Source organism: Sus scrofa, chromosome 1 (genome assembly GCF_054392235.1).
Source record: "Sus scrofa isolate SSC_HxYL_T2T_F1_AM1 chromosome 1, Sscrofa_HxYL_maternal_Yorkshire_Landrace_v2.0, whole genome shotgun sequence".
Taxonomy (NCBI): Eukaryota; Metazoa; Chordata; class Mammalia; order Artiodactyla; family Suidae; genus Sus; species Sus scrofa.
This window is the reverse complement of record NC_139383.1, coordinates 159,742,501-159,768,810: the sequence shown is the minus strand read 5'-3', so window position 1 is coordinate 159,768,810 and position 26,310 is coordinate 159,742,501. Positions and strand designations below refer to the sequence as shown.

The 26,310-nt window shown below is 43.9% G+C and overlaps 1 protein-coding gene and 1 long non-coding RNA gene across 10 annotated transcripts in view; one reads left to right on the top strand and one right to left on the bottom strand.

Annotated features, from left to right (window-relative positions):
• Nucleotides 1-26,310, top strand: part of TSHZ1 (teashirt zinc finger homeobox 1) — an 80,713-nt gene that overhangs the window by 31,469 nt on the left and 22,934 nt on the right. For 2 of the 9 annotated variants that reach the window (XM_084976872.1, XM_084976876.1), the window contains exon 2: nucleotides 6,433-6,487. The exons of 2 other annotated variants lie outside the window; for them this stretch is intronic. Coding sequence is in view for 2 of the 7 variants with exons in the window: in XM_021099112.2 (XP_020954771.1) it covers nucleotides 12,854-12,950 (97 nt within the window). In the remaining 5 variants the exon portion in view is untranslated. Of the gene's footprint in view, nucleotides 1-402; nucleotides 481-2,637; nucleotides 2,780-3,479; nucleotides 5,116-6,432; nucleotides 6,488-8,512; nucleotides 8,609-10,358; nucleotides 12,951-26,310 lie in introns of those variants that run through there. 5 more of the 9 variants (XM_084976883.1, XM_084976854.1, XM_084976875.1 and 2 more) reach the window with 5 other exon arrangements.
• Nucleotides 5,729-19,144, bottom strand: LOC146406820 (uncharacterized). Its single transcript, XR_014815726.1, has 2 exons — nucleotides 18,451-19,144; nucleotides 5,729-15,261 (listed from the first exon to the last, which is right to left on the bottom strand). It is a non-coding gene; the product is annotated as an uncharacterized LOC146406820 (long non-coding RNA).

Sequence of the window (26,310 nt, the reverse complement as noted above, 5' to 3'; positions counted from 1 at the left end):
TGTGTGTCTGCGTGTTCTTTCCTCCTGTTATAAGGTCCAACCATCACCGTATTTAGGACCCACCCTAATCTTTATGACCTCGTCTCAACATAGGTAATTACAACTGCAAAGATCCTGTTTTGAAATGAGGTCACTTTGTGAGGTTCCGGGAGGGCAGGAATTTTGGCAATCTCGTCAGCCCACTGTGGGTACCAAAGCAGAACATGGTGTAGTATTTCTTAGCCTTGGCAACAGTTTTTTTGAAGATGGTAGGGGGAGTATGTTACTGTCGGTCACATGTGTGCTCAGGATGAGTTGTAAATAATCGATATAATAACTGATAGCGATTGCTGATCACAGCCAACTAACAGAACTGTCTTGACCACTCTGTGTGTTGCATGTGGCCATTGCTACCTCCCGAGTGACAGGAAGGAACCACCATCCTCGTGGGGACTTTTATATCAACAGATGACTTCTGGAGTTCCTTCTGTGGCAAAACAGGTTTGGTGGCATCTCTGGAGCATTGGGATGAAGGTTTGATCCCCGGCCGGGCACAGTGGGTTAATGGTATGGCATTGCCACATCTTCAACTGTGCCTCAGATCTGATCCCTGGCCCGGGAACTCCATATGCCATGGGGGTGGCCAAAAAAAAGATTTTTTTTTTTTTTAATAGAAAGGAGTTCCCCCATGGGTTAAGAACCCAACTGGTATCCATGATGACTCAGGTTCAATCTCTGCCCTGCTCAGTGGGTTAAGAATCTGGCATTGCCATGAGCTGTGGTGGTGGTCGCAGACGCAGCTTGGATCTGGCATTGCTGTGACTATGGTGTAGGCTGATAGCTGTAGCTCTGATTCTACCCCTAGCCTGGAAACCTCCATATGCCTGTGGGTACAGCCCTAAAAAGACAAAAATTTAAAAAAAAAAGTAAAACAAGTAAACAGGTGACTCCTGCTCTGCTGTGAGAGCTTGTAACTCTACCCAGTGGGAGGGTGACACCAAAGGAGGCTTCAAATGTCTTGTTCCCAAGAAATTGCACTACTGTGATGCATTGAAACCTCTTGAGACAAACTGAGGTCAGTACCTGTGAGTCCCCTTGAGTTGGTGTCCATGACGTTTGAACCACTGGACCACATGATGTCCCTCCTCTTTGCTTTGGGTTATAGTGTGTCCCTGTCCATGGCATGGTAGCTGCCATCTGGTCCACCAGCCAGGGACAGCATGCAGCTGTGAAGCCATCTTGAAAAAGGGCTGTGTCTTCAGAATAAATGCTAGTGCCCTGAGGGTTGCTGACCCAGTGGTGAAGGAGGTGCGGGCCACTCTGGGGAGCACGGTGACTCCAGATGGATCCACGGTCTCCACATGGCTCCTCAGTGGCTCCAGCTTATTTCTTGGGCACATGTGTCCCTCAGGTCAGTGGGTCCTGTCCCTTGTCCTTCCAGGTCATATCCCCCTCCCACCATGAGGGGCCTTGCCAGCAAGCGAATGTCATTCCACCTGCAAGTCTGCCCTGGGTGGCCCTAGGGCTCTCGGGGGTAGGGGCCATCGTCCTGTAGGAGGACAGACATGGTCCTGCCTGGGAGGCTGGAGGCTGCTCAGGGAGCGGCCAGGATGCAACCTGGAGGGGGCTGGGGTTCCGAGAGCCGTGTTGGTTAAAGAGCTAGCTGGGGTGACTCACGCCTAGTGAATTTAAGTGCTGGCCTGGTTGACTCTTCCTGGTGTTTCCATCAACCCCTGATGAGGTGATCAGCACACATGTGGGCTGTTAGTAGCCTGATTCCAGCCGGTTCTTTTGACAGCCATCTTTGGGTCCCGTCGGATCCAAGATGCCCTTTGAGAGACACAGAAATCACCGGGCTGGACCTGGCCCCAGGAGTGCACGTGTTTAGTGCAGGAGATAAGACTGCATATTAACGTGGAAAGCGATATAGGTTACAGGAGGATTTCAGATAGCCTGTTGAGGGGGTCAGAGCCAAGAGGGGTGCCTCTTGTCTGGGAAGGAAAGGGAAGTTGGGAAGGAAACCTCTTCCTGCCAGGCTCCAGTAGCATTTAGCAGATTCAGCAGGAATAGCTGAGGGGGTGTGTGGATCTGGGAGAACAGCACGCACCACACAATTTTCATCTGTAACATCAGTTTTTGACCAGAAACTCTTAATTAGCTTGAGAGTCCACCCCCCCCCTTTTTAAAATGGATTGTATATGCACATGGTTCTCTTTGAGTTTAACTCAGATGGTTTTGCCTCTTTCTCAAAATTTTTAATAGGGTCTTGGTGCAGGCTTTTTAGCTGTTACACACCATGTGCATCTGGAAGCTGCAGGGCTGATGGCAAAAGTCAGGTGGGGGCCAGACCCTTTGAGACCCATTTGAGCTCGGTCACCAGAGTACCCCCCAAATCACAACCAAAGAAGACAAGTTCCTGATTGTAGTGAAGCACTCTGGCAAATGTGGGCTCTGCATGAGGAAGAGGGTGGCCAAAGCTTGTTGGGGGGCAAGTTGGCCACATGCATCAACCAGGAAGGAGGGTGGAGCCAAGGGCTGAGTTGGGGCAGCGGGGGGAACTTTGCCATGGGCTCTGCCCCCGCCCCACCGTGCCCCTAGGGAAGACTTAGCCGTCTGAGACACACTACATCCACACACTGGGAAACCCTGTGTTCACAGAGGCATGCCCCTGCAGATGAGCTGACTGCGAAGAGGTGTACAGCGGACTGGGGCCAGGCTCCTCCAGTGCAACGTGGATGGTGGGTCGGAACTCACAGGCACCCAGCCTGTCTTTCTGGAGATTCCGCTTGGCCCATCTCAGGTCTGTTTTTATCCTTCCTTTTCCTGATGGAGAATGTTTGCAGGTGTCCTGAGCCCTGCTGGCCCGGAAACAGTGCAGTTCTGGGTTCCCGCGAGCCATGGGAACATGGATGATGGTTACAAAATGAGGTCTTAGTTTGGTAAGAGTCGGTTGAGGTAGCAGAAAAAAGCAAAGAATGTTTGACTTAACTCTTTTCAAAGATTTATAATCCAGCCCGAAGGATGTAAAAGCTCCTCTCTTTCTCACCTCCATCTCTGTTTGTGTCTCTTTGGCTCCGACCCCCCCCACCTTGGGGTGTATGTATGTATGTGTATGAGTGTCTGTCTCCCTGTCTGTCTGTTAGCTCCATAGGAGAGAACTCTTTTAAAAGCTAATGAAGGAGTTTCAGCGGAACCTATTAGGTTTTCCTTCCATTAAATGCCTGCTGCAGACTTTTAATGGATGTTTTAACTAGGCATTGTTATCAAAAGGACTGTTGCACAAATTAAAACCAGGCCTACAATCTGTGAAGAGAAACTGGATTTACTCTTTGCCTTTAGGTGAAAAGAGAATAGCAGGGAGGTGGTGAATTCCACGTTGGTATTTTTAGAATCCAGGAACTCAGCCAGTGCTACCTAAAGCTATGGAAACAAACAGGAAAGCACGCTGCACAGGTGTCTCTCTCTCTCTTTTTTTTTTTTTTTTAAATGAAGACATTTATAGGAACCCCTGGATATTTAGGGGTATGTCAATATTAGTTTTAAGCTATTTTATTGTTATTTAAAATACCTTCTTAGCTTTTATGATACTGCATCGTGCTTTCCATTTTTAAGCCCAAGAAAAAGGAAAGAGAAGGACTTTTTAGTGGGGAAGGATGAGGACCTGGACTGTCACCCTGTGGCAACCATTGACCATGTAGTTTCCAAAACTGCTGGCCTTTGGGTTCTCATTCTGATTTGTTTTATTTTAGGAAGTTCGACCACCCCTCTTGGGCCCCGTAAAATTTGTTTACTGAAACTACAGAATTTGCATTTCAAGACTAAGAAAATTCTTGTCTTTATTGGGGCTTGTACCAGAGTCCCTGGGAGAGGGAGCATCCTGCCTAGAAAGGAGCCATCAGGTCCTTTCTGCCACAAATTATTCATCATCCTGGCCATAGCAAATGACGTCAAGCTTTCTAAGGCTGCCTGCCATACGTACGTAGGTAACAGAACAGCGGTTGTATTTTCTTATTCAGAGCCTCCTGGTTATTCTGAGTTAAATCACAGTTGGCCCTTGTCCCCGACTCCCACTCACGGCCCTCAGAAAGAGATTTGGTGTTGGGGAAGGCACCCCCGCCTCCCCAAACATGGACTCACAGCCATTTCCCTGTAGCGCCCCCATCTGCCCCCCAGCCCTTGAAACATCCTGGTGTTACTGGTCTGGATTCCACCAAGATGGGTGTGTCTGATTTTGCTGCCCTTAAAGCGGGCGTTTTGAAGGGAAAATCCAATACAGAGTATCTGTCAGTTGGGCCTTTGCTATTAAAGACTGGATCTCGGAGGAGATGGGCTGAGATGCAGGCCCTTTGTGTGCCGTGACAGTGTCACTGGTGTGTGTCCCACTGCAAAGGAAGGAAAAGAGGAAGTGCTAAAAGTGCCAGTGACACTGGCAGCCCCAGGTTCCTATTCAACTCCGGATGGGGTATCATAGCCTAGACACACAGACCTGGGTGGGTGACGACGACGAGCAGGGGGAGGGACGGGGGAGTGGGAGGGCACAAGAGAGAGGGAGGGAGGTGGGGAGAGAGAGAAAGAGAGAGAGAGCAAGCCTACATCAGGTCTATGGAAGGGCACCCAAACGCAGAGCTCCCCTCACTGGACTGCCTGCCAGCTCAGAGCACGCAGTTAGTGATACTGAAATCTCCGATAGGAGATGTAGTTTTATGAGCTGCATTATCCAAGAATACTAAGCCATTTAGATTATATCCGAGTCATGGGGTTTAGAAGAGGTGATGGCTTTGGTTCTCTGGTTGGGGAAAAAGAATGAAAAGAGCCATAGCCCTTTTTCTTTTACGCACAAAGCTAGTTTAATTGAAAGAATAATTTGATTTGCTGCCGCTCCCGGGAAAGGGCTTGAGATGTGGCAAATTTGCTCTCCTTTCACCCAAACTCAAGAATTTAATGCCAGCAGGTGATGTTCTGAAGGCTGCTATCAAGTACACAGAGACAATAACTGTCTGAAAAGCGGAATTTTGTCAATATTTTTTGCTGTGGGCCAAAGAACATTCACGGTAATGGAGTACTGAGCCGGCCTGAAGATGTTGTAGGGAGGGGCCGGAGGATTTATTCCGCCTGGGAGCCTGCAGTATTTTGGCGGTATATATGGCTTTTTCATAATCTTTCCGCTCTAGCAAATGGAGGCACCAGATAGAATTTTGTGTTGAGGAAGAGCATTGGGCGGGCATTTCTACCCACGGTCGCTGCCCCTGCAGAAAGTGCCCGAGCTCACAGCTTCTTTTTAAGGACCACGTCAGCTCATTGCCGACCCTTTGCCTTCACCAGATGCCAGAGTTTCCAGACAGATACAGCACCAGGGTGGTGCAAGGTGCCAGGAATCTGCTACAGCGGGGACCTTACCCTGTGCCTGAACCTCGGGGTCAGGTCTGCCCCAACTCTGGGGGCCAGTGCAGCCTGTCGCTGGCGTCTCCTGAGGTCATCCTCCTGCTGGGAAGCCTGGGCCTTCCCTCCCAGCCAGCGATGCGGCTGTGCCCTTGGTTTAAAATATGCTACTTCCCCACGCTTTTGTAGAAAGTTGGTTAAATAGCAAATTGAGCAACCCACAGAACCGAATGGGCTTTATGACTTAAAACAGATGTTAGACTCAGTTGCAGAATTGCCTCGCCCCTGAAGTTATCTGACTTTGAAAAAAAAATCATGCCCTGAAATTTCATTTTGGAAAACATCACTCCCCTCCTTGTTTGTGAGAGCAGGCGCTTGCATTTTTAAGGTTTTCTCAGTCAAGCAGTTCTCTGGTGTAGAGGTGACGCCATTTTTGTCATTTTACTGATATTCCCAGTATTTGGTATAATTAGAGAAACAGAAGGGTAGCCACACACACGCAGAGCAGTGAGACCCAGCTTTGTCCGTCTTTCAAAGTGTGAAAAATAGCATCATTGACCTTATCATTAAATGTACTTGTTGCTGTGCCGATTTGAAATGTTTAGGCTTTATTGTTTTCTTACTTCCCGTTCATTTTAATGGAAAAGGGTAATAGCTAAAGATTTTATTTATTCAGAGCTACGGAGCAGGCAAAGTGAAAGTAAATCCTTGGCTCCCGGTTGCATTTAAAAAGCAGAAAAAAACAAAACACTGTTTTCTAAACTGTAAAGAGAGAAGGGCAACGGTCAAATCCATTTGGGAGGAGGAAATTTGGAACAATAGAAACCATCTAGAACTATTTCGTGAGGATGTCTATGAAAAGGATACCACAACATTTTTTCTAACACTGAAAAATCTGCATCCCCTGGACAGGCAGACTTTTCGTCATGCTTGCAGGCAGTGTCAGCAGTGTGGCTTGTCAGAGTATCAGCGGCTTCAATAATTGCATTCTAGTTCAAGTGTAAAATTCTTACTAGGGCCCGATTTCATAATTCTGCTGGCTTTTAATGAACATTTTTTTTTTTTCTTCTTCAGAAATATCATACGTGACGTTACATGTGGAATGTGATAGAAGTGCATTAATCCCGAGGTTAGTATAGAAAGCAGTAGATTTTGGTCTACAGACTTCCTTTCGGCTCACCTTTATGTGTGTGTTTCAGACATTAATTCGGCATTATTTAGTTACCCCTTTATCATTATATGTTAGCCAAGGGGCTGCTTATTATGATGAGATAGATTAATGGTGACCTCAGAAAAGTGGAAACTGAAAATATAAACATATTTTTGTCAATACAGTTGATAGTTTATTGGCCCTTCTTAATAAAGGGTTGAAGTAAAAGAAAATAGACACCATAAATTCTAAAAAAAGAAAAAACCCTTTTTTTTCTCATTTGGAATCCACTGTATACATATTATATAGGAAGCTAATGTTTCCATTAAATATGACATGTACATATATATAGATAGATAGATAGATATGTACTTGCCTAATTATAGTTTTCCTATTAATAATGCAGTCATATGATTGTCTAGTGTATGTTCAGCTTTGCAAAGTGTGGTCATTTAGTTTTGTTCTGGAGTCTCTGCTGTTCCTTGCTAGGTTTTGTGTGACCAAGCTGAGAATTTCTTTGTAAATGTTAAGAAATATCAGCAGAAGCTGGGATTCAGAAATACGGTACTTTAAGAAACAGGTAAAGTCACAAACCAGGGTCTTGGGGGCCAGCCTTTTCTCTTTTGGAAGGATGTCCATGCTTCTCAGTGGGGGGGCACTGTCCCCGTTCCCCCAGCTTCTTGAATGAGGGGGAGAGGAGGTCTGTGTTGAAGGCCAGAAGCTGTTACCTGCCTGTAGGCAGTGTGCCCAGTGGTGGGGACAGACAGTGCCACTCAGCAGGGAACCCTGGCTGCCCTCTCTGTTTCTCTGCTCGAGGCCTTTCGGATGAACATGCAGGATTTTTGGCACCTGCCTTCCCCCCACACTCTGGGTTCCTGGGTCTCCTGATCCTGGTTGTCCCGTCTTTGCACTGTGTCTCCATGTGTACCCCCATTTTCTTGGTCTCCAGCACTTAATTCCAGGCAAGCTGTTCAGATGGCCAGCATCGAACTCCTGCTGCTCTTCCACTCCAGGAACACACTGTCCCAGCAAAGGTTAAGAGTCCCAGGGGGATTCTTGGAAAATGAACGTGTCCTGTCCAGGTCCCCGTTTCCGCATCTCTGAAGGGGGTGGGTGAGAAGCAGGTTCTGTTCTGTCCCCGGCTCTGCCCTACACTCTGCCTATCAGCAGTGAACTCCAGACCTGGCTCCCACACGCCACGTACCTGGAAAAGCTTCTCAGGTTTGAGGTCCTGCTCAGTGGTCTTTCCTTCCAGTTTGGTGGCCAGTATCTGCTCTGCTCCTGGGCTGCACCATGTCAGACTGTGACCGAGTTGCAGCTGGAGGCTAGCACTGCCTTCTTTCCATCCTCCATGGGCCTCTAACACAAGCTGGACCCTGCTTGGACCAGTGGATGACTGGACAGACACAAGCCAGCCCCTCAGTCCTTCCAACACTTGCATCAAGATTTCCTTATTCCTGGAAGCTGGAGGAACATTCCTCCAGGAAGACCTGCAGAGCTCTTTTGTCTCCATAGAAGGCTTTGTCACCTGAGGGGTCCGGGCTTAGCTCGTTGCTAGTGAGCACATTCCTAAGAGAGCATGGCATCCTGACATCAGAGATGCTTCTTCAATAAGTCACCGAATGGGGTAAAGAAGAGCTGCCTGTGATACTGGGATCATTGCATTTGGAGATGGGAGGGCAGTGGGGAGTCCTCAGTGGGGTTCCTCCAGGGCACTGAGAGAAGCTGGACCCAGCACACTGACTGCCCACCTGGTCCTGCAGCTGAGGGGGCAGGTGGGGGGCCCCAGACCCTATGTCTCTGGAAGGTGCCCCATTTCTGGCCTGCTTGCAGATGAAGCACCTCGGCCCTGTGAGCGTAACGGTTCATGCAGCTGCTGCAAGTTCTTCCGACCAGACTCTGTCATTGCTGCAGGCTTCATTCCCTTGCTTTGACTGTGGGTCTGTTGTCTTCTTTTTGCTGGTAAAGTCCATTACCAAAGAAGCTGTTCTTTTATCTTTTTAGTTGAGAGAAAATTATGGGGAAGTAACTCCTACATTCCCAGATATTTTTCCTCCTAGTGCAAGTGTCCATGTTACATGGATAATCGGGAAAACACAGGTAAGCAAACAAACCAAAAAGCGACCTTCCTGACCACCTACCCAGTTCTTGCTACTATGAATGTTCTTATCCTGGGTTCCTCATATATTTTATAAACAAAAATGGGATGATGTTTATCAGTTTACTTTTTTACTTGTCAAATGAGAAATAGCTTTTTACATACTGTACATTTTCATGAAGATGTCTCCTGGTAATTTTTTTTTTTTTTTTTGACATGGCATTGGTTAGTTTTAGCCTTTGGTATCAATTGCAAACCTCTTCTCAACGTGAATCAGTCTGTCTTTCCACTTTGAGTGACTATCCATACCTCTGAGCCATTGCCAACGTGGGGATTTTTAACCCTCTAATCCTTAACGATTCAGTAGCTAGAAAGTAGTACCTCCATGTGGTTTTGGGTTGCATTTCTTGTGTTCCAGGTGGAGGTGGGGTAAATATTTTTCCATTTTATTAGGCAAATGTATCTCTTCCTTTTTGAATGATTTAGTCCATGTTGTTTGCTCATTTTTCCTTTGCTTTGGTCATTTATTTTCCTACTGATTTGGGAATGTTCTAACAAGGATGTTAACTCATCTTTCAGGTTATCTCTATCATAGCAGATGATTCCCTTTGGTTTGACATAAAAAAAAAAAAGTTTGTGGTATTTTCGCCCTCATCTGTTATCCTTTAAGATTATACCAGTGATGCATATTTATTTTAGAAAAACTCAAAGAAAAAGAATTTTGAAAATAAATGAACCTTATCTGCAATTTTATCATATGGAAATACTCAAAGTTGATACCTTTTCAGGGTCTTTTCCTCTGCAAATATACGCATATTATACATGCATTTTTACCAGGGTGGTTTCTTCCTATTTTCTTTAAAAACATTTTTTTGTCTTTCTAGGGCTGCACCCTCCGCATATGAAAGTTTCCAGGCTAGGAGTTGAATCAGAGCTGCATCCACTGACCTACGCCACTGGCACAGCAATGCAGGATCAGAGCCATGTCTGTGACCTACACCACAGCTCACAGCCACATAGGATCTTTAACCCACTGAGCAAGGGGTTGAACTGCACCCTCATAGATACTAGTTGGGTTCGTTAACCGCTGAGCCATGAGGGGGAACTCCTACATATATTCTTTTTTTTTTTTTTTTTTTTTTTTTTTGTCTTTTTGCTGTTTCTTGGGCCGCTCCCGCGGCATATGGAGGTTCCCAGGCTAGGGTTCGAATCGGAGCTGTAGCCACTGGCCTACACCAGAGCCACAGCAACGCGGGATCCGAGCCGCGTCTGCAACCTACACCACAGCTCACGGCAACGCCGGATCGTTAACCCACTGAGCAAGGGCAGGGACCGAACCCGCGACCTCATGGTTCCTAGTCGGATTCGTTAACCACTGCGCCACGACGGGAACTCCCCTACATATATTCTTTTAAAGTTTGTTTTTGTTTGTGGATTGTTTGCACCTGACATTTACCCTGTCAGTATGGACCTGCTTTGTTGATACCTGCTTAGTATCCCATTTGATGATATGCACAATTTTTTTTTTTTTTTTTTTGGTCTTTTTGTCTTTTCTAGGGCTGCACCCGTGGCATGTGGAGGTTCCCAGGCTAGGGGTCTAATCGGAGCTGTAGCCTCTGGCCTATGCCATAGTCACAGTAACACCAGATCCAAGCCATGTCTTTGACCTACACCACAGCTCACGGCAACGCCGGATCCTCAACCCAGTGAGCGGGGCCAGGGATCGAACCTGCAGTCTCATGGTTCCTAGTCGGATTCGTTAACCACTGAGCCATGACAAGAACTCCCCACAATTTTTTTTGAGAAGTCAACCATTGTTGGAAATTCAGTTCTTTCTCGGGTTCACAGTTACAAACAACTGTGTCATTAATACCTTTGTATGTGTATCTTGGCTGAAGCCTCACCATTTCTTTGATAAATTCATGGAAGTAGAATTACTGGGTCAGAGGTTCATCTGCTTTGAATTATTTGGGGCATATACTGCCAGCCGACCTTCTGGGGAGGGTGTATTCATTCCTGGTCCCCCAGCAGGACTTTTTCTCTGGGTGATGGTGTTTTTTGATGTACTGGGTTGTTTTTGTGTAGTTTAATTAGTCCTTCCCTGCATAGTTTCTGCCTTTGAAGTAATGTTTAAAGAAATGCCTTCCAACTCCCGAGATTACGTAAATATTTTTTTTTCTTCTAGCATTTTTATGGATTCATTGTTTTGGTATTTGAATATTTTTGGTACTTCTGAAATTAATTTTGGTATATGGTATGAGGTGGGCAGCAAACTTTATTTTTTTTCCTAAACAGCCAGTTTTCCCAACTCCATCTGTTGGCAAATCTGTCCTTTGCGCATCGAATTCTAAACACTCCTTCGTCATGAACACTCACTTTTTACATGTATTTGGGATAGCCTCTCAACTTTCCCCTTAATTTCAATGAGAAATCTGTCTATTCCTGACCTGTAGTCCCCATTTTAATTACTGTGGCCATATGATAGTTTTTCAAATAATCTGATAGCTCTCTCTCCATCCCCATTACTCTTCTTTGATTCCCAGAATATTTTTTCCATTCTGCTTTATTAGGTGAACTTGAGAATCCTTTTGTCAGCTAAAAAACCAAATAATACTTCAGGTTGTTTGAGTGGAACGATGTGAAATTAATAAATGAATTAAGAATACTCAGCAAAAATTTTCCCATTCTAAAAATAAAAATGGTGTGGACATCTACTTGGTGAAAGAAGAAGGTGGTCTCCCCCCCTTCCTTGGATTGTAAAAATGTAGCCCACCTATTCCTTGCCTGCCTGCTTGTACCCCATTTTTTTTTTGTCTTTTCTAGGGCCACATCCATGGCATATGGAGGTTCCCAGGCTGGGGTTTAATTGGAGCTGTAGCTGCCAGCCTATACTGCAGCCACAGCAATGCCAGATCTGAGCCGCATCTTCGACCTACACCATAGCTCACAGCAACCCGGGATCCTCAACCCACTGAGCGAGACCCGGAATCAAACCCCCAACCTCATGGTTCCTAGTCGGATTCGTTAACCACTGAGCCACGACGGGAATTCCACAAGCATCCCATCTTAATAAATCTATTTCTTGCCCACCAGAAAAATGGTGTATTTCAAATTTATTCAAGTCTTATTTTACTTCTATGAAATTTTGTGTTTTTTTTTTTTTTCCACATAGTTCATCCACACCGTTTATGTTATTGCCTAGGTTCTTCCTTTATTTATTTATTTGTTGGTTGTTGCTCTTATGAATGGAGTTATTTTTCTGTTGTGTTTTAACCGGTTACTCTTGGTGTATCGGAATGCTGTTGATTTTTGATATTTTTCTAATGAGCTTTTTTCTATCAGCAGATGCTCTTGTTTACCTATAGGAGTTAGAACCTAGATTTTGAGTACTTTTTTTATTACTGCCATCTCTTGTGCCTTTTTTTGTTTTGTTTTGAAAAAACACAGTAGCTCTTCAACATGGATGAATCAGTGGCAAATTTTTTGATTTTTAAACAAAATCAGATGTCAGCTGAGGAGGATGCTTAAAGCCTCTTCTGCAGAAATCATTGAAGATTAAAAACAACCTGAACAGGAGCAGTGCAGGAAAAGTGCTGGTGGTGGAGGTGGGGAGCTGAGATTTCCCTGGGCGGAGGGAGTCTGGGAGATCCTGGGATCGAAGGAAACTATCTTCCACTGTGCACAGGCTGCCTCTTTCAAAAGTGAAGCCTTTTCAGAGTTGATTGAAAAGGGGTTTGAGCATGGTGAAACAGTGAGGAAGGCAATATTTGAATACAAAGCCCTACCACTACACAGGGGGTTTAGGAAGTGAGGGAGGGGATCTGATTTTTAAAAAGTGTGTGTTAATAATGAATTTACCCACAGTCTAGTGTTAGGGATGGCCTCTGGCAGGTATTGTCCAAATGTGCCACTTTATAATAGTCTTAGCCCTTTTGTTCAGTGTTATTTGGTGACCGTGAATAAATCTGTAAAAACCTATAAAACCACATGGGTTTGTATTGGTAGTGTCTGTATTTTGTGGCTCATTTCTAAGTCCCGTTGGATAATCTTAATATCCTTTAGCTTCTGGGTGAAATATTTGCAATATTTACCTTTTTTGGGTAATTTCTTACGGTCCTCTTTAACCTGATGCAAAATAATTTCCCTTTTTTCGTTCTCTTTGGTTTTAAAAGTGAACGTTGAATCTTGGGGTGTTATATTGATGCAGTGTAATTTAAAATTGACATTCTTGTGTTTGCTTTTAAAATATGTTATGGGTCCCTGTCATCCTGCCTCACCCTGCCTTTGAAAATGGGATGCTTGCTGCTTTAGGCGGGACGGAAGGCGAATTTAATTCCATCATATGTAAGTAAAGCTTTGAGACATCCCTTAAAATGTATGTATCTTTCTTGAAACACAGTTAAACCTCACCTACCCGGAAGCCATTTAATTACCATCCTTATTTTTCTGGAACAGAGCTAAGAATGAGAAAGGATGAGAGGACATTGGGCATTAAAAGTCCCTGCATCAAGGCATGTGTTTATTCATAGACCATATCTTCAAGTCCTCAATCCCCATTTACATTTTATTTTTCTGTTACACACAGCTCTGCTTTTCACGAATATCTGTTCTAGGCTACTGCAAATTAAAAGTGGCAAATTGGAAGTAGGGAAAAGGCACCTTAGATAACAGTGCAAAGTGATAGCAGAAGGCCTAATGGTGAAGGAGAATAAAGAAAAAATACTATAGCAAAGGAATAAGTAATAGGAGAACACAGCTTTGCAGGCCATTGATGGGAAGTGGAATAGAGCCCTTTGCCCCTTTGGGGTTGTTACTGATGGTTCACAGTTTTCATTTCTCATTGTCAGGAAAATTTTAATTGTGTACCATATGCTTTAAATCATGTGGCAAAAAGCACATATCAGTGGTAGAGATTTTTCCAGTGTTAAAAAATTAAAAACATTTTTATAAAATCCTGTTTAAAAGGGTAAAGCTTCAGCCACCCAGAAAATGCAGCCTCCCCAAATGACTCTCCTCTTGGGTCTTACTCACCGAGGTGAACTTTAAATCATTGGTAGTATAGATTCTTGATGTTTTTGGGAAACATTTTTGCATATAATTTCTCAGTGGTTAAGCATACTTTCTGCATCTCTTTGAATGTGTGTGTACACACACACACACACACACACACACACACACACATTTTAAGTTGAATTGGCTGGAAACTATTTGGTTCTGTTCTTCTGACATGTATGCTTCCTTTCTTCCTCCTCTCCCATCTGGGCCACTTCTCTGATGCTGCATTTGGAGAGAATAACGCCGCTGTGTTGTTTCAACATATGTGGGTCTGGTTGCACTCATGTCTGCGTGTTCACCTTCCATTTTTCGTTTTCACACTCGGTGGAGATGGGGGTGCTTCTTGTGCTAGAACTGTGGGAGGTGTGACTTAAATGTGTGAATTTGACCCCCAATGTACATGTAACCCGACAGGAGACAGGCTAAAGGCAGGTATACATGACTTTTGTATCTTAACCACTCTTTTATTTTTTTCTGCTGTAGCTGGGAATATAGATAGCATAAGCTGGTTGTCACTTCTTAAAATGTAACTAAAACTTGATGTATGATACAATATCTAAAAATAATATTAGGTAAACACTGCTTCTATTTTTTAGTACCTGTGTAAAGTCCAGTTTTTAATATTTCGAAGAAATTACTCTTCACTGAAAATAGCCACCTGAATTGTCTGATTTCTCCTAAACACAATGGAAGTATTGCAGTGATGCTATGGTTACAAAAACAGGAGATCACAGACAGACCACCTTTTAGGGTGTTTATTTTACTTCTTGTACATAGGAAGAGAATGAACTAGAGAAGAAAAATAACATTTGTACTTACATTCTGGACAAATGTCATAAGAATGGTTTATTGCTCACTAAAGAAATTAAATTACTTAGTGAAGGTGAATTATTAACTTAATTTCTTAGGAATTTAATTTGGGAGCTATTTTCATAGGGGATATTGGCCAAGGCTTGAACAGTAACACTTCACTGCATATAGACACTCACATGGCTTTAAGTAGGCAACTAAGTGTGTTTCAGTGGAAACTGTTCTTTCTAAGTTCAAATAATAGCAATTCTTCCAAAATGATCTATTATCAATCTAACTATGCAATCAGTAAGGAACTATGATTTCTTTCTTTCTCCCTCCTTTCCTTTCCCTTCCCTTCCCCTTCCTTCTTTCCTTCTTTCTTTCCTCCTTCTTTCCTTCCTTCCTTCCTTTCTTCACCCAATGCATAGGAAAGTTCCTGGGCCTGGGATTGAATCTGATCTGCAATGCCAGATCCTTAACCTGCTGCACCACAGCAGGAATTCATTTTCAGAAATAGTCTTGCTTGTCACTGATGGGCATTGTGTCATTACTTTATCAATTAAGTTCCATTTCTAACATAAAAGCAAGGTTGCTTCTGGTAGCAGGGTGTCTGTTCATAGTTAATGTTGAGTCATTAAAGACCAGAAATCAGACAGCTCACAGTGTCCCAGGTCTGGCATAGCAGACAAGGAGGGTCACAGAGGTGTCTGAACCACGTGACCTGTGGTAGGTCATGTGTGTGTTGCTGATTTGACATCCCTCACTGAGTCAGTTTTCCTTTGTCCTAAAATAGCTAGAGTATCATTGCCTCCACTGGATAGTTTCTATGTTCTTCTTTTTGAAATGCCACAGGATGGGAGAGGGGAGAGATTTCCTGATACCTATGTGTGAATTAGTGACCAACATGGAAGCCAGAACTGGCAATGTGGAAACAGTTCACTGGAATCTTCTAGAAACATCACCATGGAATCATCATTTTTGTGATTCATGAATTAGGTGGGAGAATTGTGAGGAAAAAAGATGTCATTTCTTCTCTAAACAAACTGTTATTCTGTTTGAAATTTTTAGTGTTTCTAGTAATTTCCATCATTGTATACAGCATGGGCTCTTTGGATAGTTTCTAAAGCAACACATGTAACATAGATACAGAAAGACGTTGATGTTGAGCATTTTACCCGGCACTTGCCCACATAACAGACACATCTAGGGAAGGAGGCCCATGGAGACTTTTTTATGCTCAAAATTAAGACTTGTTGATCTTTAAGCTGTGGCATTTCGGATGAAGTAATTTACTTATGACAGCCTTATGGGGAAATGCAATATATATATATATATATATATATATATATATATATATATGTATATTTATTTATTTATTTATTAAGTCTTTGAGGGCAGCGCCCATGGCATATGGAGGTTCCCAGGCTAGTAGTTGAATCGGAGCTGTAGCTGCCGGCCTACACCACAGGCACAGCAACGCGGGATCTGAGCCGTGGGATCCGAGCCGCGTCTGCACCCTCACCACAGCTCACGGCAACACCGGATCCTTGACCCACTGAGCGAGGCCAGGGATTGAACCTGCAACCTCATGGTTCCTGGTTGGATTTGTTTCTGCTGAGCCCTGACAGAAACTCCAGGAAATGCAATTTTTAAGAAAATACCTAGATAACTTGCTTTTATTGCCTATTTATCAGAAAATAATGGTGATGTGTATTTACTGCCTCAGAGAGGTATATGAAATACCCTGTTCTGTCTGCATTCCTGATGGAAGTACCCAAGGTAGTTTGTTGCCGTCTTAAAGAGCTTGATGAAATTGATCTTCAATTGAGAGATCAGTAATGAACCAACCCCCTTCATTGGCAGGTCTCTCAAGACCCCAGAGAGCATGTGATTTCTTCTCTTTTGCAGTAATTCATTTGAAATATTTACCAAAATCCTTAATGTAAATAGAAGCTGCCAAACTATTTTTATAAGTGATGGGTCCTTTTTATTGCTGTTCTAAACTATGCTTCTTCTCATCATGTGCCAAAAAGAAACTCAGTTTGGTCGATGTTCCAGAATCTTGAGTAGGACCAAGCACAGGAAGTGAGAGTTTAACATATTCCTAAGAGCAAGTGCTTTCTATGAGAAAATGTTTTTAAGGGTTATCGATCGAGGATGTTTAGTGAGTAACTAATCTCGGAAATTGTTCATTAAAAAAATTCGGTCTTAAGTTGCTTGAGAAGCTTTGTGTTAGCAGGGAAAAAGGCTGGTGTCTGGAGATAAATTACTGCAAGTCTCTGCTTCTGATTCTTGCCTATGTCTGTCTGATTCAGTGCCTCCATGGAGGAAAGCATCATACAACAGCACCTCCAGTCAAATCTTTTATGTTTTCTGCTCCTCGTCCTTGTGGATTCAAACAGATCCTTACTTTAGCTGCTTTATGCATGGTCCTTTGGTTGCAGAAGCTCAGCTGCCTCCCAGCAGTGTGACCTTGGGCCTGTCGCTTGCTTCAGTTTCTTTGTCTTTGTAAATCTTGAGTTGTGAGGATCATGAATTGCAGCTAGCTGATGCATTTAGAACTGACGACTGTGTAAGGACCAGCTGCTGTTGTCATTAATGGGGACACCTGGAGAGGTCAGTGCGCACAGACTTTATCGCAGGAAGAGAGGAATTCCCTGAGCCTCTGGGAGCACCTGGGACCTTCTCGTGAGCCCTGTCTGCAGCCTTCTTCTGGTGTGGGGAGCCAGGTGCCTGGGCCTTCCTCTGTGCTCCCAATGCTCCCACCCTGGCCTGTGTTGGGATGAGCTGATGGAGCCCGTGAGGCAAGTGGTGTCCCTGTGCTCTCTACAGACCCCTCCCCACAGTGACGTAGATTTTGTATTGAAATAGTGTCTCTTGTGTGTTCTACCTGCTGCCTGACACCCATAGTCACCTGTTTCAGACCTAAATTTCCGCATATGACAACTGCAGCTTTCAGTAAGTGCACATGTAAATTATTTGCTGTAAAGATTAGATAATTTATATGTAAAATTTTAAGTATTTATTTTCTCTACAGATATAAGGGATTTAGCTGCACCATTCTCATTCGGAAAGTCAAAGATTTCTGTCTTTGGGAAAAGGAAGATTTGCTTTTTCTCCTGGAGCTGTGACTTTCACTTAATAAATGTGTTTTCCATGGCAATATATACATATATGTTGGTATGTTATAAACATATATAACTTTACTAGAGGTGATGTTATCTGAAGTTTCTTATTACATTCTATTCCATTATAAAAATGCTACTAGGCATTCTTATTACAGCATAGTAGGTCAAGAGTCTGACTGCAGTAGCAGTTCAGGTCACTGCAAAGGATGCCAATTGGATCCCTGGCCTGGAGTAGTGGGTTAAAGGATCTGGCGTTACTGTGAATCACATTCAATCCCTGGCCAGGGAACTTCCATATGCTGTGGGCGCCGCCATAAATTTTTTTTTTTAAAAGTGCTACTAGATGAGTTTCATGACCCACTAATAAGTTATTACTCTCAGTTTGAAAAACATTTGTCCTGAAGTATTAGTTAGGATTTCTCTCCTCACCTGGGCTCACAGTTCCAATCAGGAGAGACGACCGTGACAGCCACTGCTAGGTGATGGAGATGAAGATGATGGAAATAAAGATGATGATGATGGGGGTGGTGATGATTGGGATGATGACAAAGATGATGGTGAAGATTGTAACGGTGATGACAATGGTGTTGATGATGTCAGTGATGGTGACGGTGGCAGTGATGGTGACAATGGATGATGATGATGGTGATGATGTTAGTGTCAGGTACTGTTTATTCACATGTTCTTACTATTTTTTTTAAAAAATTTAGGCGTTCCCATCTTGGCTCAGTGGAAATGAATCTGACTAATATCCATGAGGATGCAAGTTTGATCCCTGGCCCCGCTTGGTGGGTTAAGGATCTGGCATTGCTGTGAGCTGTGGTGTAGGCTGGCAGCTACAGCTCCGATTTGACCGCTTGCCTGGGAACCTCCATATGCCATGGGTGCCGCCCTAAAAAGACAAAAAAAAAAAAAAAAAAAAAACCAAAAAAACGAAAAAACAGTGCACACTTATTTTAGGTAGTGGTATAGGTATATAAAGGTATATAAATGAACATGCTTAATAAAAGTGGTTCAAGAAAGTTATTATTTTTGCTTTCCATCTCCATTCCATCCTCCCCTCTCCCCAAAGTAACCAATGAAAGCAGCTTGGCTCCACTTTCCCTCTCTTTCTCTTGCTTGGAGGCCAGTGTGAAAACTGTTGTACGTGGGGTTTTCATTTGTTAAAAAATGGAACCCATTACTGTGCAGTTTGATTTCTTCTTTGGAAATCTTCATGAACATCACTTCTGAGAAACATCTTAGTCTTGCGAGCTGCAGGCTTTTCATTGTGTGGCCACCCCACGCTGGGTCAGCTCTTAGGCCGCTAGTGGGTGTTTGGAGTGTGGCTGGATATAAACATGTAACTATCCATGCACTTTCACATCAAAGGAATATACTCCCAGGTTGAGGATCCAGTGTTGCCATGAACTGTGGTGTAGGTTGCAGATGCAGCTTGGATCCTGCATTGCTGTGGCTCTGGCGTAGGCTGGCAGCTACAGCTCTGATTGGACCTCTAGCCTGGGAACCTCCATATGCTGCAGGTGTAGCCCTAGAAAATGCAAAAAGACAAAAAAAAAAAAAGTATATATTCCCAGGTTGAGTATTGCAGGGTTAAGGGAGTTTGTGTGGTTTCAGTTGCCACATTGCTTTCTAGGAAGGTGTGGCCAATGCCCGTTACTGAGCGCATGCAATGTTCCAGGCCTGGCGTAATCTCTATACCTCGGATATCGGGTGTCACACGCTCTGTGCTTTGTTGACCGTCACTGCTCATTCATGCAGGCAAAGCCCTGGTGCGCAGGGGTGGACGCCCCCCAGGTGAGGCCTGTATCCCAGCCCAGCTTCTCAGCCTGCTGCATCTCCTGTTTCCTTAGGCTTCAGTCATTAGGGCACAAATTCATCTTAACAACAAACGTGTGTTTCTATTTTCTTGGATGAGGGAAGAATTCTACCCACCTTTGCACTTTCCTAGGGTTTAGGCTGTAAGTGTAGCAGAGTGTCTGGCGTTTCATCCTGAGTTGAGAGGGTCCTGTTCACAGTGGACCTTTGAGTTCTGTGCAGACAGAGGCTGCCTCTAGTCTTGTGTCCCACAGTGAGCAGCCTGGTGCCAAGTGGCTGAAGCTCTGTGAATGGCTTTGGAAAATGCAGGACAGTGTCACCAGAGTCTCTGTGTCCAGATTTGGGGCCGAAGTCCTCCTTTTCCTTTTGTTTTCACAGATCTCACGCCTGTGGTCAGCGTTCATACTGTCTGTGCTGAGATGGAGAGAGGAAGGCCAGCTGCCAAGTCCCTGTTTATAGGGGTTTGGGGAGGAGCTTGTGGGTAGAAATTGACACTCCCCACCACCACCCCCGTCTTTTCATGGTGGGCTCCATGGATGCTGATGGCTGTTGCCTTCGTGCCTCCATCATTTGACAATCCACTTAAAATAGTCCTTGTTCACTGAACACACAGACGCACAGCTCTGATATGTGCACATGTGCAGGGAAGCCCCCTTTCCCGAGTTTGAAGGGACCTGCCATCGACTGACTTCCGGGGACTGTCTCTCCATCACCTCTGATATCAAAGGGAAATGGATTGAAACCTCTCAGCCAATTGAAAGTGCAGTCCTTAGGGCTGCCAACGTTGGTGTGGGTCTGAAGTCCCCTCACCCCGTGATGTCTCTCTTCTGCCACTCTCCGGAGGAGGGGGTCCTTGCTGGAGGTCCTTGGTCTGCCCATCTGCTTGAGTGATGGACATTGCAACCCAACTCAAGAATCGGGGCATAAGGGAGGGAAAGGACCATATTAGACAGAAGAGGCTGTACGATGACAACCCCCAAGTCTCTGTGGCCTTGGAGACTGAGATGGCTTTCCTCCTGGACTCTGTGTCCACCTCTGGCCCTTTAGGGGCTGGTCACTGGTGGGAACCCTGTGCTGACTCCCTCAGAAGTGACACAGTCTCACTTAGGCTCATGTTTCCTTGGCTGCATCCCACCCATGGGGACAGAGAGGCTTGGGTCTATGATGTGCTCAGAAAAGATGAACTTGAATTTCGGCCCACCGCGCCAGCGCCTGCTGCAGGGGCCATGCAGGAAGATAAAGGGAGAAAGGAGAGAGGGGGGCAACATGTTCTAGAACGTAAATAAGAAAACCCTCTCTCTTAAGAGATTCACTAACCGATTCTGCCAAAAGAGAAGTTCCAAAACTGCAGTGATAAATGGCAACGTCATTGTAACCAATTTATGGCCTCCCAGGTGATTCCTTTGAAGGACAACAGTCATCTTTCTACAGAAAGACATTCATAAGGAACGCTGGAGTACTTGTCAGCTCACACTGGCATCTTTAATACACGGCCTGACCCGTGCACCCATTACTCTAAACTCAACCATGAACAGACGTCCGGAGGTGAGAACGCAGCCCAAGAGGGGCGAGGACCACCCCAGCAAGACCTGTGCCTCTGACCTCCCAGAAAGCTGGGAGCCCTCTCTTGGTTTTCCTCAAGGCTTCTGGTTCTTTCTCTCCTTGTTGAAAACAGAATTTGTCATCCAGAGTCACATAATGTATTCCCTTCTTAAATGTAACTGATAGGAGGAAATCACAGTGCACTTCTAACTGTTGCGTTGTTTTAATGCTACAGGGTCTCTGGCTGAAATGAAAAGACTTGCTTTAGGGGACTTGAAATCAAATAGGAGTTTTGATGTTGGGGGCGCATGTTTATTTCCACATCGGATAATTTTACAGATCGACTTAATAATAATGTGTAATAAACAAGCAAATAAACGGCCATCATTCAGACCAAACCCTCGGGACTTTTGGTATTGCGAAGGAAGTGCTGAGGCCATCAGCTCATATTCTCCACAGGGGCTGGTCTTCCCGTGCTTTCGTGGAGGGGCTGAGGCGGATGGTACTGAGGAGGTGGTGGCCTTAAAACTTAAAGTTGAGAGATGTGAAACTGCGCCTTCAAGGCTTTTTTTTTTTTTTTTTTTTTTTAAAGAGAACTTACACTGAAATATGAGAGCAGTAAAACAAGCCTCCCTGATTTCTCAGAAAGCATTAATTTGGCCCCTGAAGGTTCACCAGAAGATTCTGATCATTGTCTACCAGAAGGAAGTACCTTCTTCTCGTGTACTATATAAAAAAGGCAGTAATAATGGAGTGGGATAAGAATGTTTTCTGCATGATGTTGAGTCATATTGAAGACAGTATGCTATGTTTTTCTATCTCCTTTCTTTTTATCCTTCCAGCAAATACTTAGTGAGTGCAGCTGTGCGCCAAGTGCTGTATACAGACTGTGGCCTCTGTAGACATGGCATGCCTAGTTTGTCGTTTAGATCCTGAGAAGGTAGAATTTACTCTCTTTAAAATATGTTTGGGAGTTCCCGTCATGGCTCAGTGGTTAACAAATCCAACTCGTATCCATGAGGATGCAGGTTTGATCCCTGGCCTCGCTCAGTAGGTTAAGGATCTGGTGTTGCTGTGGCTGTGGTGTAGGCCGGCAGCTACAACTCTGATTCTACCCCTAGCCTGGGAACCTCCATACGCTGTGAGTGCAGCCCTAAAAAGACGAAAAGACTAAATAAATAAAATATGTTTGGATCAGGCGTGAATCTCGGCCTCCATCTCGAGAGTCATGCCCTCCCCGGTGCCCAGCTGCTGCCCCTTCTTCCTGGCATCTCTCCTCCTTTTCTCCACTTTTGGGAATCCTTTGACCTCCCCGGGCTCTCGACTTTTGTCCCCTGGGGAAGCCCTCCCCCAACCCCGCTTCTGGGGAGCAGAAGTCCTCTCATCATAGGCGCCAGACATGTCCATGAAGCAGGTCCATCTTGAAGTCGGTCTCCTTGTTCATGGACTGTCCTTGTGCAGGGCTTCTGGCTTCTGTAGGAGACGCCAAGAACATTTTCCGGTTGGAATGGGTTTTAAGGCTCATCCGCTGCAACCCTGCCCTCGCATAGGTGAGGAGACAAGGCTCAGCATAGCTATGCTCCTTGTTCAAGGTTCCCCAGCCAGACTTGCTGTAGAATGAAGACAACCTGAAGCGTCCAAGTTTCTCATGGCCAGTCCCGTGTTCTGTAAGATACCACGTGACCTCCACAGTGAACGTGTGCGTTCTGGGAAGCTCCACGCCATTCAGTAGGCAGGTTCATTACGTATTTGAGTATAAATGTTACTTGTGGTCATATCTTTTTTTTTTTTAGCTAAAAGGCATGACATGATTTGTCAAGAATTCAGTCTATCAGACTAACATTACATCTGTGGTAAAATCAGATTCATCTTTTATCACGTTGACTTACAGCCCCTTTTTGAGGACTGGAAGCTTCCATAAGTGCAGGATCTCCCTGCATTTCCATTTACATTACTGCCATTTAATCTTCAGTTTCCTTTCTTCTTTCTTAATCTCTTAGATACACCTTTTGATTGTGTTAAATATCATAAGTTAGTTATCAATAATCAGTATATTCTTCTGACACCATGTTGCATATTTTGCAAGTTTTTTTTTGTGTGTGTGTGAGCCTGCAAAAAACCCTCTTACTATGATGAAATACATTTAAATAGGTATTTATGAGTTAAGAACATGGTTTGCTGTAGCTATGGTGCCAAGAGACAGTCCCTGTATCCAATACATCTATGTTTCTTGTTTGCATCTTGGCAATTAAACCATAGAGAGTGTGGTTTTGTTTTTTTTTTTTTTTGTTCCTTGTGTTTGTATCAACATTCATGCAGATACAATAATTCAGTGTGAAGGAAAATCAGTGTTTCTCTGAGCTGATTTGCATATGCATGTCAGATCTAGCTATGCCATTTTTATGCTGTTGAGGAAAACAAAATGACCTTTTACCAAGTTTTTGATTCTGGAGGATTCTGTGTTTTGAATTTGGAGGGGAGGGGGCTGCAGAGGAAAAAGGGAAGAAGCAATTGCTGATTTATACCGTGATGCTAGCAACAGCCAAGAACCTAAGATGCTTTTCAGCTATAATTGTATCTTTGCTCAAGGCTACTGTAGTTATACTCCATTAAATCCCATTGTCAGTCATCTCCCCAGTTTCAAGGAGCCTAAGCTGATACTGACCATAGAATAGTCCCAACTATCCTTTGTGTTTCTTCTTGTTATAAAGTGCGATGCGGAGTTCTCATCATGGCACAGCAGAAACGAATCCGACTAGGAACCATGAGGTTGTGGGTTTGATCACTGCCCTCATCAGTGGGTTAAGGATCCGGCACCGCTGTGAGCTGTGGTGTAGGTCACAGATGTGGCTCAGATCTGGCGTGGCTGTGGTGTAGGCCGGCAGCTACAGCTCCAATTAGACCCCTAGCCTGGGAACCTCCATATGCTGCTGGAGCGGCCCTAAAAAGACAAAAAAAAAAAAAAAAAAAAAAAAAAGTGTGATACTATTTTATACACTGGAGATGTTGCATCACAAGATGACATAATATCACTCATTTATTTCTAAGGTGATAGTATAGTCGTCAGAAATATGTGGTGGGACTACTTAAACTAGCTATCCTCTTAAAAGCCCTGGTTTTCATTACGATGATTTTGCAAAAAAAAAAAATATTGAAAACAAAATGTCGTCCAGTAAACATGTGCTCCAATAGTATCTCTCTGAAATGGATAGTTTACCCTTAACAGGAATAGGAAAATACGCTACAGAAACTTTCAGCTGGCTCCTATCACAACAATTATCTTAGCAATTATCTCTGCCATTCAGTTAACTTTTGCATGCGGATGGCGTTCTTGTGCTTTTGTTCCTCAACTTCATGCTTAGAGTTCTTCCAGGAACTCTTACACTGACAGATTTTTTTTTTTTCCAAGTACAGAAAAAAAGAAGGAAGGAAAAGGGCTGTTTAAAAGGGGCCGTACTCTGATACAGAGTTTTTAAATTCTTTGGAGATAAGGTGGCTGCCTGCACCTTAAGGTGGGGTCCTTCTGGCAGTATCTCCTAAAGGCTAATAGGGACCACAATACCTGGTCCAAGTTCAAAGCCAGCCAGCGTTACTAAAGGGAGGAACTCCAGAGTACTAGATCGTGGGAATAAGTCGGGGTAAACTCATCAGGACGTGCATCCTTAAATGTCTTTTACACAGTGTCACAAGTCAGTTTCTTTGTTTTTTTGAAGTGGAGGGGCAACCATTTCCAGTTGTGAATTCTTTCAGAATCTTTGGCTCAAGATGTGTCAGAGATGTGCCCCACACAGCAAAGTACATGTCCACTTCCTATTTCTTTTTTATTTTCTTATTTTTTGAAAAGAGTTCACACAAGACATATTACTAAAAGAAGAGGTTTTGGGGGGGTTGTTTAAATGAATACATTAAACGTGCTTCCGTTTTAAAATATTTTTAATTTAACAGAACAATTTTCCAGGCAGAATAGATCGCGCTTGTTCAAATCTCGGACCAGGATAGAGAAATGTTTTGGAAAGAATCCTGCTTTGACCTCTGCATGCGACATCTGTGATGTTAAGGCATGATTTTTTTTTTTTTTTTTAAAGAGAAATTTATCTCTCCGTGGGGTTATTCTCTCGCAGCTCACCACTAAGGTGGGGTCCCTTTGACTCATTGTGCATGTGTACTTGACTAAGTAGAAACACTTTAAGAAAAGTAAACTCCGTGCTTTTCTGCTGTCATATTTGATTTGAGCTGTGCTCTGATGGTTGTTTGAAGCTAACATGAAATGCAGTGCCTGCCTGACCCATTTTAGCAGCCCATTATCATAATTTCACTGTCGTATGGCCACTGAGTTAATGTACTTACAAATGACAGAGAAAGTGTGTTACATGACCTTAGGGTTTTCAAAAATTAAATGACGTCGTAGGTCGTATTTCAAAGAATAGCTAAGGAGAACGGTTTTCTTTCCTGCACAAAGTGTCACTACGCATAGCAACAGGATATTGTATTTCTTTTTTATTACACAAAAATGTGAAGCTTTTAAACTCCTAGATTCCCCACATAAAATTTAATATTGGGGTAGGGAATGAAATAGCCAGTGGATAAATCTGCTTCTCCCCCATCTCATCCTCTCTCTCTCTCTCCAGATGAGGTCCCTTCAAAACTCAGAAATGCAGATATACTTTGAAATTCTTGTCTGATGATGAATTTAGTATTTTATCCCCTTACACACAGCCCATGAATTTCCACCTAAAAGGCAATAAATTACTTATATTTACTGAAATATGCTTTGCTGGGGTGCTTAAGAATAGATCATTTTGGGGAGTTCCCTGGTGGCTCAGTGGGTTAAAGATCTGGCATTGTCACTGCTGTGGTGTAGGTTCGATCCCTGGCCCAGGAACTTCTTCCTCATGCCTCGGGGGTGGCCAAAAAAAAAAAAAAAAAAAAAAAAAAAAAGAAAAGAAAGAAAAAAAGAAAGGAATAGATCATTTTTCCTCCTGTGATTTAGGAATTATTTTTAAAAAGTGTTCTTTTGAAGGAACTAAGTCTTCCAGCTAGAGGTTAAATGAAATCTAAAGGAAACTCTTAATTAAAGCGAGTGATACGGGTATTTTATTAATGCACAGAGCCTGTACTGCTGATGTTTTATGGGGTCGGGTTATGGGGAGGATGGCAGAGCCCAGGGCCGTGACACACACCCAGTGATTGAGACGTGGGACAGACCAAAATGTGCAGTTCAAGATCACACACAGTGCCCCACCCCCATCCTGTCTTCATCCACGTGGCTATTGGCATCAACGCGCTCATCTCTCAAATTCTCTTTCCAAGCAAGGAATGCTGTAGCTCCAATGGTAGCTCTCTGAAGGATCCCTCAAGACTCAAAAAGC